The sequence below is a fragment of the Vanessa atalanta genome, chromosome Z, assembly GCF_905147765.1.
Source record: "Vanessa atalanta chromosome Z, ilVanAtal1.2, whole genome shotgun sequence".
NCBI classification, from domain to species: Eukaryota; Metazoa; Arthropoda; class Insecta; order Lepidoptera; family Nymphalidae; genus Vanessa; species Vanessa atalanta.
In genome coordinates this window covers 14,905,174-14,918,037 of record NC_061902.1, presented here as the reverse complement: position 1 = coordinate 14,918,037, position 12,864 = coordinate 14,905,174, and the positions used below count along the sequence as shown (strand labels likewise).

At 32.1% G+C, this 12,864-nt stretch overlaps 1 protein-coding gene across 1 annotated transcript in view; it reads left to right on the top strand.

The window, feature by feature from the left end:
• Window positions 1-11,160, top strand: part of LOC125075957 (proton-coupled amino acid transporter-like protein CG1139) — a 40,822-nt gene extending 29,662 nt beyond the window's left edge. The window contains exons 3-9 of the mRNA XM_047687841.1: window positions 3,760-3,882; window positions 4,147-4,297; window positions 5,372-5,581; window positions 5,868-6,140; window positions 6,435-6,613; window positions 7,930-8,099; window positions 9,442-11,160. Of these exons, the coding sequence (XP_047543797.1) occupies window positions 3,760-3,882; window positions 4,147-4,297; window positions 5,372-5,581; window positions 5,868-6,140; window positions 6,435-6,613; window positions 7,930-8,099; window positions 9,442-9,680 (1,345 nt within the window). The 3' untranslated portion in view covers window positions 9,681-11,160. The remainder of the gene's footprint in view (window positions 1-3,759; window positions 3,883-4,146; window positions 4,298-5,371; window positions 5,582-5,867; window positions 6,141-6,434; window positions 6,614-7,929; window positions 8,100-9,441) is intronic.
• The last annotated feature ends 1,704 nt before the right edge of the window (window positions 11,161-12,864 follow it).

The following is a 12,864-nucleotide window of genomic DNA, read 5'->3' as shown; positions in this document are numbered from 1 at the left end:
AACATTTATATATGTAACGCGTGAGTGAAACGATTCTGACGCAAATTCTTTTTATAAGGGAAACTATATAACTAATAAGCTATTTGTTTATGGATGTTGCCCAATTGCCATACCCAGGTATAGTTACTCACAGCCGTCGCTGAGAATTGCGATATTAATACTGTAACATGATGCGGAATATACCTTTCACTTTCGACACCGGTATCTCCCAAATTCGTAATGACGGAGTTAGTTGATTTGAAGACGGCAACCGAAACAGCTGATTAACATAAAAGCTGGGATAAAATGGTAAGTACTTTAGTTTTATATTTATATCTTAATAATATTGAATTTTTAGTCGATGGTAAAATTTTTAACAACATTATTTTAAATTAATAATTAATTTGAATTTAAGGATCGGTGATAACGTACATTTTTTTAAAACACCAAATACGCAGCCGTAGTTTTAAGCGTAATAATAAAACTGTATTATATTTTTTTACCTCAAATTTGAATTGCGATCGTTGTCACGGGCAATGCGAGTCGCGTAATAATTATTTAATTAAGTACGTTTAATTTAGTTAGTGCTGAAAATAATTTATATACCTAAAGCTTTTTGTTTTTTATGTGTACAGTTCATACAAAATAAAAAGTTCAAAAAAAAATATATATACATATATATTTCTCTTGTGTATATTCAATTACAATATAATTTGCTCGCTACTACTTATGTTTCTACTTGTATTTTGTTTACAATTCGCAATACTATAAAGCTAAACTATCATTGTTGTATAAGTTTTATATTTTTTGAAATCGAAAATCATAGTATATGAAAATTTTGTTAAAAATAAATTTAAATCGTTTTAATATTTCAGAAAATCAAAATTATCATCTTACTCTTGCAAAGCTCTGTGCTCCTGGTCACTTCCGAGGATGCGCTCGAAACTAGAGATCTTGGTGTTAACGACTATGATGACGATATCGGACGTAAACATAGAAAAAAGAAGAAGCACCAGAATAACCCTTGCTATGGAGGGTACGGAAGGACCTTCGGGGAAAAGTTTGGACCTCACGACTACACATACGTAAACGCGCCTGTTACAAATTACTTCTTCGGATGTGGTGGCGGGCCAGCACTCGCTCCGATTCAACAGTATCCCGTTCAAGGCGGCCATGGTCACGGGGGACACGGCCATGGTGGACACGGTCATGGGGGACATGGTCATGGAGGACACGGTCATGGAGGACATGGTCATGGGGGTCACGGTCAAGGTGGTTATGGTGTCCAAGGATTCCCAGGAGCATTTGGAGGACAAGCGAACTATGGTTATAATCAGCCTTACAATCAATATCAAAACTTCAACCCAATACAGAATGCGGTTTCGGCTGCCGCATCAGGTTTCGGAAGTGCGGTCGCAGGCTACTTCAACCGACCGAGAAAAGTTAACAAGCAAGTGAATCAGTTCTTAAGACCATTATATAAGCTATTTTAAAGTGCAGTGATAATTGCGAAACTGACTCTTATTGTGTTTATTATTTAGAGACTAATATAGATTATACTTAAAATACGATCATGTTTGATTATTGTTCAAAAAACACTGTTAAATCGAAGTATCTTGCAAGGTGACCGTTGAAGCATGAAATCATGTCCCGATTAAAGATCATATTACAAAAAACCATTATTTTAATTAAATTATTTAAGTAACGTTATTCAACATAATTATTATGAAATGAATACTTACGTGTTTGATAAGCATGGATGAAATAAAACGAATCGCCAGGATGTGTACTATTAAGTGAATCGTTAAATCAGTTGTGAATCCAAACGGAATCGTTTTCTAATCGAATAATTCGATTAAATAGGTACATAAACATAATATCTTATGTTGATGTATAAATAGGTGAAGGTTATTCTTTATTGTACTTCGTTTACATAAAAGTGTGTCGCCACGGTAATTTAGTGATTTATTTACTTAAATTTTTATAAAAGTTATGAAAACTATTTAGATATTTTTGTTGTACTAATTAATAATGTACATGAACACTTGATTTATACATATATATATATATTTACCAGTCCCTGTATAATATAATCCTACCATTAAATTTTGAAAGACTTATTTACGCGTGATGTCGTCAATGAAAAATCATTTATTTTATTACATTCAAAACTATATTATGTAAGCCAATGCCCTCAATATTTAGGAGTAGGATTGTTACAACATATGCAAAGCGAATTATAACGTGCTACCAAACTTTTGGTTATCGGATCATTTTATTGCCTAAATAATAAACTCACATTCATTTATAATTGACTTAGACGTATTATACTTGCTTATTGATAGTCAAAGTGAAAAATGACCTCTAATCGTTGCAAATAAAAAAGAAAACAAAATATTTTAACATATAATAATGGAATGTAAGTTATCTTATTTGATTGAAAAATTAAATAATGTCCAAATATTGCAAAGCGAATATATTCATAATATCATTTTTATTAATGACACCATATCTTTACGTAGATATTTTTCTTTGTGGTTTCCATATTTTAGTATCGATAAAGTTGTTAAAAAGTAATTTTAACAATACTTTTAACCTGTCTACGTTACTATGTCTTATTTACATTAAGGATTATGACGAAAACAATAATTAGTTATATCATTCACGTCCTGAAATGTGTTTGTAAAATGTAAACATTAATCATTACTAAAAATATACATTAAATAAACAGTAGACGTTGTATAAAGTAACTTGTAAAATAAATAAAATAATATGTCTGTATCTACCGGATGTATGATCTAACATCCTGCTTAGTTTCCAGGGAAACACTCCATCTTAAATGTCTTTCACAATATCTTGCCACTAAAAATATTGACCTATATGTACATTGTTCATATATATATTAGTCGTCGTCAGTAACTCAGTTTATATTAAATAAATCGAAAAACTAAAATTATGATAAGCAAACAATGATATAGCAAACATGATTTATACCGATTTTCAGAAACACGATACGCTTAACGTCAAAAAAATATTATGAGACCTCCTGGGAACCTATCTGAACCGAATAAAGCAACTTTTTTAACCAACTCATTTCATTAAGTTAAGTTTTTAGCCCCTGACGACAAATCTAACACAGGTATTCTCCAAAGCAACCGAAACCGGCCATTACCTGCGTAAGTTAGTAGGCTTCGAAGTCCGGCAGTATCACTCCGAAGATGCGACTGTGTGTATACCGTTCCTTGCGGAGACGCTAGAGCCTAGAGCCTTCTGCGATCCCGCCACTTCAACGCCTCGAGCACACTCGCTTTTGTCGTTCTGACAGAGGACCCAACTCTGCTAATAGAGTCTCGCGTCCATATCCTCCAGAATGCAACAGTACTTTGGCTATCGTATCTAGGATATCTAGGATATTGTGCAATAACCCCGTATTATGCGGATCCGCTGCGTACTTTGGATCTTAGATGCTATCACTTTGGAACAACTTCTACAACTTTTCCACTACTATATTAAGTTGAAGAGGTGGATTATTGTTAACGCAATAATCTCAACAACAATCATGTTTTTATTGATGTAGGTTAGAGATTATATTATGACGTCATCTATGATTACATTACGGTAAAACCCCTTAGATAAGTGGGCGGGAAACAGTTATACAAATCAATAAGATAAATAATGATGTCGTTTGTATAGTTATATAGTATATTTATTTGTATAACTAAAATGCTAAATATAATTTTTAAATAAATATGCTAAATATATTTCGATATTTTTTCTCAGCAACGTATCAGATGGATATAGCGCGTTCCAATCTCGTGAGCAGATAATAAATTTGGAAAGCAAGAGCCAGTTGAACATCGACAGTGGAAACGATGGACACCATCACGTCAGCCACCCTACATCGTGAGTTGACTGATGACTGTGAAATTATTTAAGAAAATAAGTATGAAATTTAACCACAAATAGAAATTTTGTATTTTATTTCTTTTTATATTTTTAATGTCTGTTGTTTATTTATTTTATAGTATTTTTTAAGAATTTGTTAATTTTATTGTCCCCTATCTATTATGTATTGGTATGTATCGATTGAAAAATTAAATTAATTAATTAAATTAATTTTATATTACGTAATAGTATTACTTATGAGTTTTTTCATTTCAAAAACAGATATGCAGATACATTGCTTCATTTGTTTCGAGGAAACATCGGATCAGGGCTGCTCGCGATGGGGGACGCTTTCAAAAACGGCGGGATAATTTTTGCTCCAATAATGACAGCTATTCTTGGAATCATCTGTGTACACGCCCAACATCTATTGGTAACTGCCTAGATTACCTTTCACAAAAGCCACATCTTGCATACAATAGATAAAAAACTAAGACACACTTGGTAATATTCGTAAATTATGGATGTAATTCGTAAATTGTCTCTCACATTACATTAGCAGCCCGTAAATGTCCCACTGCTGGGATAAAGGCCTCCTCTCCCTTTGAGGAGAAGGTTTGGAGCATATTCCACCACGCTGCTCCAATGCGGGTTGGCGGAATACACATGTGGCAGAATTTCGTTGAAATTAGACACATGCAGGTTTCCTCACGATGTTTTCCTTCACCACCGAGCACGAGATGAATTATAAACACAAATTAAGCACATGAAATTTCAGTGGTGCCTGCCTGGGTTTGAACCCGAAATCATCGGTTAAGATGCACGCGTTCTAACCACTGCGCCATCTCGGCTCTCGGCAAGTCTCTCACATACGTTTACGTTAATAAATACATTAAAATGTCAGATGTTGTATTTGATCAAAATTGAACGGCTCAAATGGAATATCTCGTCAACCGTGAACGATTTACTTGATACAAGGAAATTGATACTATTCACACAGAACCTTAACTGGACTAGAGCAAATGCAACGAGTTGTAGGTCAATGTACACCGATTTATAATAGTCTCAGTAAATGCAGAAACTGCAGTCAGTAGCGCAAAGGAACCTTTAGAGTTTCGTATTCCTTATTATATTACATAAAAAATGTGATGTCAACATTTAACTATGCAACATAAACTGTAATTGTGTAGCTTTGACCTAGCCTTACCTAGACCTAGTAAATCCTAGTCTTCTTAAGTAGTCCTTCATTAGTTAGTATTATTTTTATACAAAGTTCATGGAACTAAATCACTTATATGGTTTAATTCTGTAATACTAGACAAAGTAACTAATGGTATCATATCACAAGAACCGTCTCGGTTTGTGTAATTATAACACGTGGTTGCTCCTTACGAGATTAAATAAGTACATAGATTTAGTATCATAATTGCATTTAAATGTGTATGGACATGTATGTATGTATATTATATGTGTATAAATCATTTTTGTATATTATTTCCTATGACAGCTAAACTGTTCCGAAGATATCTATACAAGGATGAAACGAGAGAAACCTCCAGGCTTTGCTGATACAGTGTCACTGGTGTTTGAATATGGACCGGCAAGGCTTCGGCCTCTTGCTCCTATAATGAAAATTCTCGTCAACGGTTTCCTTTGCATAACTCAACTGGGATTCTGCTGTATTTACATTGTGTTTATAGCAAATAACGTTAAGATGGTAACTATTATGCTTCTTACAATTTTATGGATACGGTTAATAAAAAATACATTTCCAAATTCAAACTAATTCATTTGCTTAAAACAGTGATTAAAATGAAATTGTCTAATTTAAGCTCGCTTATTATGATTCAAATCCGACTTTGCTTATTATTTTATAAAACATTAATGCTTTAATAGCAAGCAAATAAATTATAAATTGATGTCTTTTCTTCTTAAAAGAACGACCATAAGTTATATGTACAAATGTACATATAACTTAAATTTGTGTTTATTGTATTTTTCAGATATGCGATGAGTACGGTATCCATATAGAACTGTCAATCCATATGATTTTTGTGGTGATCCCGGTTCTTATTCTCTGTATGGTTCGAAATTTAAAATACCTGACTCCATTTTCAACGGTCGCCAACGTTTTAATGGCTGTAGGGGTTGGCGCAGTGTTGTATGAAGCCACGCAAGACCTACCACCCGTGAAATCAAGGGAATACTTGGCCTCGTGGCACCAATTGCCTTTGTATTTTGGAACCGCAGTTTATGCTTTTGAGGGTATAGGTTTGGTGAGCAAGAACTTTAAATAATCAATTAATTTTAAAAATGTGTTATACATATTTATTTTTAAACGAGTAATCTTATTAACATCGTAATTTAATTGATATGTTTAGTTAATATTATCAATAATATTTGCGTATCTCTGTATCGATGGTTGAGACAGTTATAATTGGGTTTGTTCCTAATGTGATAATTGAGTTTGTCTGCATCTTTTCCTGTCCAATCAAGATATAATTAAAGAAAAATCTGAATAATTGGTGATCACATACAAATAACAATTTGCATTTAAATTTTTACTATAGGTATTGCCCTTGAAGAATGAAATGAAAAATCGGGAGCAGTTCCAGAAGCCACTAGGCGTCTTGAACGTCGGCATGGTGGTCGTGGCCAGTATCTTTGTCGTTGTGGGTTTTCTCGGCTATCTCAAGTGGGGTGACGATGTCGCTGGAAGTCTTACACTTAACTTGCGGCCGGGACACGTGTAAGATAACATTACTATTAACTTTATTAGATTAAAAACGTATTCAATATGACCAAGGTGTATAAAACAGAAAATATTTTCTCTAATATTTTACGATGACATCCCGACTATATCAACTCATTACAGTTAAAGTATTAAAAAAGGTATAAAAATTAACGCGGTAATCGCTACAGACCGTTATTATCATTTAATCAGTAAGGGTTTTAGTATCTTAATAATTTGGCACAGTTTTCATTGACCGTGACCATCAATAAGACGGGAACCTATTAAGAAAAATTTAGTTACATTGTTCAGGGATAATACGCTGTTACGAGAATGATGCAATATGAATGCATTGTTGAACAAAAACTAAGAATACATATCTATGTATATACTCGTATAAAAGCGAAATACCAAAATTCTCAAATTTCGTGATTAATCAGTGGATTAATCACGAAATTTCAGAAACTATAACACCAACAAACATGAAATTTGGCAGGTAGGTTCCTTATAGGGTGTAGACATCCGCTAAGTAATTTTACAAAATCTACCCCTAAGACGGTAAAACGGGGCTTGGTTAGGTTAGTTAATTTTGTGTTTTATAAATTTCGCGCGGGTAAAACCGCAGTTTCAGCTAGTAATTATATTTTTTTTTAAGAAAATCACTTTGACTGGAACGTTTACCATATATGTACAATTAGTACTACATATAGTATGAACAGCAAACGTGACTCCGCAACAGGCCTCACGTTTCTAAATGTATGAAGCTTTGAAATCGATCGATCGGCCAATGTTTCTGACATGTGGTATTATTGAACGAAAGTATTATTGATATTTTTTTTAATTTAAGTATAATTTTTTTTGTATTACTAGTTGTAGATATAGAGCTGAAAATAGTTTTGAATAACATTAATTATTTTTATAGAGAAATTATAGATTTAGAAGGATTCCGTAATTCCTTTCTTGAATTGACTGATCGCTTTATTAGAAACGAATCGCATTTAAAATATGTTTTACTCAAATTAATAATTCCAATTCCGTTTATTTTAATAGAAAAATATGTATGTATAAAAGTGTTTAATTCGAATATCGGTAAAAATACATTATTAAATACAAATGAAACGGGAATTTTATAAAAAAAAGATCTGTTGATTTCAAACCTTTTCTATATGTCCATTCATTCATAATAATTTTATAGTAGCATCCACATCACGAACCGGTTGCATGTTTATTTTTAACAATCTTGAAAAAATATATTTATTTTACTAAATTCTGAGTTTAATATTTATATTTTTTAAGTTACAATCTATATGTTGAACATAATTATGTTTATTCAGTCTGAGCACCACGGTCCAAGTACTGATCACCGTGGCGATGTTGCTGACGTACCCGTTGCAGTTCTACGTTCCCATTGCAATTACTTGGCCTCCCTTACGCAAGAAGTTCGGTCAGAGGCTACCAGTAGCTAAGGAGCTGGGATATCGAGCGCTGATGGTTATGCTTACTTGTAAGTATTCTTTTGTTATTTCGGATATAGTTACCAAACCTGTTTATACAGCAAGCCGAATAAAAATACCAATGTATAAATAAAGTGGGTTTTTATTCACTCAACGAAAACATATGGTATAAATAGAAAATAGATTCTACCGCCAAACAGCAACGTTATTGTGGATCCTGTTTGCATTGTAAGTACGCCAATATAATGGGCAATGACAATAATCTCTGGGCGGTGGTTTTGAACTTTTGACCAATCACCATCAGGTGGCTCATCTGACATGTCGGTATGGAATTTATTTCTTGCACATTTATATCCAGCAGTTAAATCTGGCAGTAGAGACGACAAGTGTAAGCCATCGCCCATTACTTATAGACCATTCATTCAAGACAGGGATCATTGACATCTGTTCTGATTTAATCTTTCTCGTTTCAACAACTTTATAAAAGACATGTACCTAGATTATATTGGATATATTATTAGATTTGACCATATTCCTAGATATACCCTTTCTATTCGCAATGGATCATATTGCGGCGATTAACCTACATCAAGTCTTTAAATAAGGATTGACTTTATTTACGTCTATACCAATCTTAAATAAGTAGATCAATTCTTTGGATTGTGAAGTTAATCTTGAAAACCTCTTATAAAATAACTGTGTCAATTTTGTAATAGTTGATCAAATCTTGAAGATATCAGTATATCTTAGAAGATCGTTAGGTTGTATGACATTGAGCGTTAATCATAAATTTATCAAAGTAGGCCGTTTCGTTTCAAGTAATCCTCACATATTTGTGTTATTGGATTATAAAGTTGCTTGTTTATATTTCGTTACTTTACTAATTTGACAGCATTTTTGGTCTTGGGAATAAATATAAGGCCACAGAACTCAGGTCTTGGTTTCAAACCCCAGTTGGAACCGACAGCTCAGCCACAGTTAGATCATATAAATCTAAACAGATTGTTTGTTTGATTGCGCACATGAGAGGATCTACCACTAGACTTAAAAAAGAATACTTTGATATATGTATATAGACTATGTAATATCGACTTACGGGGCCGGAGTATTAAATTCAACTCGGCTAAAATCGCGCGGAGGAGCTATAGTATTCATATTATTTACTTACATTACATCATTACATCTTACTATTAGTCAGACGCGTTGACGGCATATCCGATAGATAATATTACTTTATGCCAATATCTACGAGAAGTGATAATCAGATGCTCTCAGGTGGCCCATGAGCTCATCTTCTTTTATCAAATAAAATAAAAATATTGTGTAAAAATAAGACAAAATATAAATTTCAATCTAAAATGACCTGTACTAAATATCATTTTATTTTTTTAGTTATCTTGGCGGAATCAATACCACAGCTCGGACTCTTCATTTCATTGGTGGGCGCGATTAGCAGCACAGCCCTGGCACTCATGTTTCCTCCCATCATTCAACTCGTGGCCACTTACCAGAATAATAATAAGATACCTCCTTACATGATCTTGAAGAATGGTCTTATTATAACGCTTGGTATTTTCATTTTCATCGCGGGAACATATCAAAGTCTCGCGTCTATTATACGGGCATTCTAATCATATTAATGTTTGTTATATTTTAGGATAGATAAGGATAACAACTACCTACTTATCTCTTGAAATGTCTTATATAGGTAATTTATATGACGTGACAAACACGTTAGTGTGAAAAATTTTTACCCGATTTGTGAAGCACACGTGACTACGAATACTATGATTCGTGAGATCAGAGGGATAAATGAAACAATGGTAGTTGAAGCGATTCCCATCAGAATCCTTCCGTCAATCTATGATCAAGTGACATTTCAAACTGTCATTTTTATACATTTTGGTGTTTACTGAAGATAATTCAAAATGGTGTCCAATAGAATACAATTTTCTAATTAAATAAATATTTTAAGAATCACATGTAGAAAGAGAACTATGCTAAATTTAAACTCAATCAGACTTAAGGATATTATAATATAGATATATTCTTATATATAAATATATAAACGCAACCTAAAAGACTCATCGCGAGATCTCCGAAACTATACATACATATATCTGTAAAACTTAGGTACGTAACCAATTTTAGTGTAGCTTTAGTGTTCTGCACTCCTGCAATAGCCTCAGAAGTTGATACGCTGTCCATCAACGCTATATGCTTCACTGTTATTCACATGTTTGTTCGAATATCTTGTGAAGCATAATGTTTATATCAAAGTGCTACAAGAAGATGGCGCTCCCCAACACATCGACCACGCCATGAGCCAAGCCTGAACTCATAGGAGAGATCCTCAGAACTTATCTCGGAGTCTAAAGCTACTCATATTTCAAACATGAGTCTAGTACTCGCCTGATCATACATGAAGTGAAGAAGTGAACTGAAGTGTTTGGGTACCAATAAAGGACATTGCGCAGAGCACTTTTGATACGCCACTTGGATACGCACCTTTAATACCCATATACACTATTTTAAGATACACTTATGAAAAAAACACTACTATTTTTCATTTTTGAAATAAAATATTTTAGAAACGGATTCAGGGTTTTAAAAATATATTAAAAATCCTAATTCAATTTCATCTTCATTATAGATTAACAAACGGTCTGAGTTATTTTTTATAATAACATCCGTATATCTAGACATTTTACCTCAAAGGTGCTCTCATTTGAAATAAGCCTTCTGTTTAAAACATATTTTTATTTATATACCTATATGAAATCACACACATAAGTTTTAATTGGCACGGTATATAATATAAATACCTATTAATAATATAAACCTATATATTAAATATGAACCCATATCATAATAAAAAAATAATTTTATATAATCCCGATACAGAGATCATTACTACATATTACTTTTTTACTATAAATAAAGTAAACACAATAACATACTGAAATGTTGTGTGACGACATTAAGGTTTAATTAGAGCTTTGGCCAATTCGACCATAGTAAGCCCAGCGAACTGGAATTACGAATTTGTATATAAAATAATAATTACAAATTAGGTAATTCTATTTAAACATGTAATTTCTTGTTTTTTTTTTGTGTAAGTTTTCCAATTAGAAACTTATTTTAATAACTTAATTTAATCTGTGTACATAAATAAAATGTATGTATTTATTAATTATTTTACGTATAAATATTTTGAAATAAATATTGGTGTATCTAGTAGTACTTACGATGGTAGATTTTTGTTTATAAGAAAAGATCATTTGTTGAATGTTAATTACAATTACAAAAACCGAATTTATACAACTTTGAGATTTAAAAAAAAAGTGTATGTCATATTTAAAGTAGTAATAGTTTATATTTTTACAGTACTCATACATATATACTTATTATATCGATAATAAGAATATTTGTATGCATGCCCATATCGGTCGAAGGTGAAGACTTACCGCCTTCTTACTGCTTAAAATAAAAATATATAAGAAATAATCTCAATAATACGATATTAGCTTCGTAAGTTTATTGTTTAAGTTTTAAGAAATACTTATAGGCTGAACCAAATGATTTATTTCTTATTATAACAGACGAATATTATATGGACTTTTAATAATGTATAACAATATTGTTACCATTGATGTGTCAAATCTGTGTGATAGCATATATTTCTGTGGACTAGTGTCAAAGCGGTCAAAATCAATAAGCCACTTTTTAATCAGAATAAGATTTATGAACACATGTTGGTTTTTTTTTATAACACATGCCTCTGCGTAATATTGTAGATATAAGTAATATTAAGGTAGCACAAATAAATATAATTGCTTTTTAAATTTTTTGGCTAACGCCAAAATGTTTTCTGTTTTATTAAGATATATACTTTGGCTCTTTCGACACCTGACCACTGAATTGCTACATTTACTTTAAGGATTGAGCAAGTTAACCATTCAAATTATATAAATAAAAGAACGCAGGTCACAGGCTTTTCATTGAAAAATCTGATTGCAACTTATCGCTTAGTTATCGCTGAACATCCGAGCATCACCTTGGCGTGAGGAATATTTTGTATAAATATTAAAATCGCTGCCTGCTGTACCCTGCGAAGATATTATCTGCGTGTCAGTTTCTTGCTTGTAAACTGTGATAAAAAATATTTATGTTATTGGGAAAAAATAAAGATTAAAATATTTTGTAGTGTTTTATTTACTTCAGTACGGTTACAGAAAAAAATATTTAGTTTTTTACCTTAGGAGAAACATTTCATCTTAACTTAAAATAGAGACTCATGAAAACTGTTTATAAATCTCAATATTATATAAAAGTAGGTATTAAATAAAAAAGTAATTGTAATTATTGAGAAATTTATTGGATGAATATTGTTCATGGAAAGGAACCACTACTTTTTTGAAAAATGAGGAATTTTGAAAGAAGCTTCAATGATCAAGAGAGATATTACATCAAAGTATTACAACTCAAACATTTAAGACTATAATAAATAATACAAAAGTTTAAATAATACACCCACTACCTAGATTTGTACTAATAATAAATACTTAAAGAAACGATATAAGTACATACATACAAAACAGTCAGCACGACAATGACACGCAGCGTGCCAAAGAAATCTTTAAATTACAAGAGGAAAGTCGATATATTTAAACACTCGTTAAAACAATAGTTTCATAAAATGCATTTTAAACATTATACTTCGCCGCTCGGATACCATTTTAAAACTGTAATGAAAATACAATAACGGTACCGTTTAAAAAATAACTAAGGATTTCAAATAGTTAACAGTTAAAA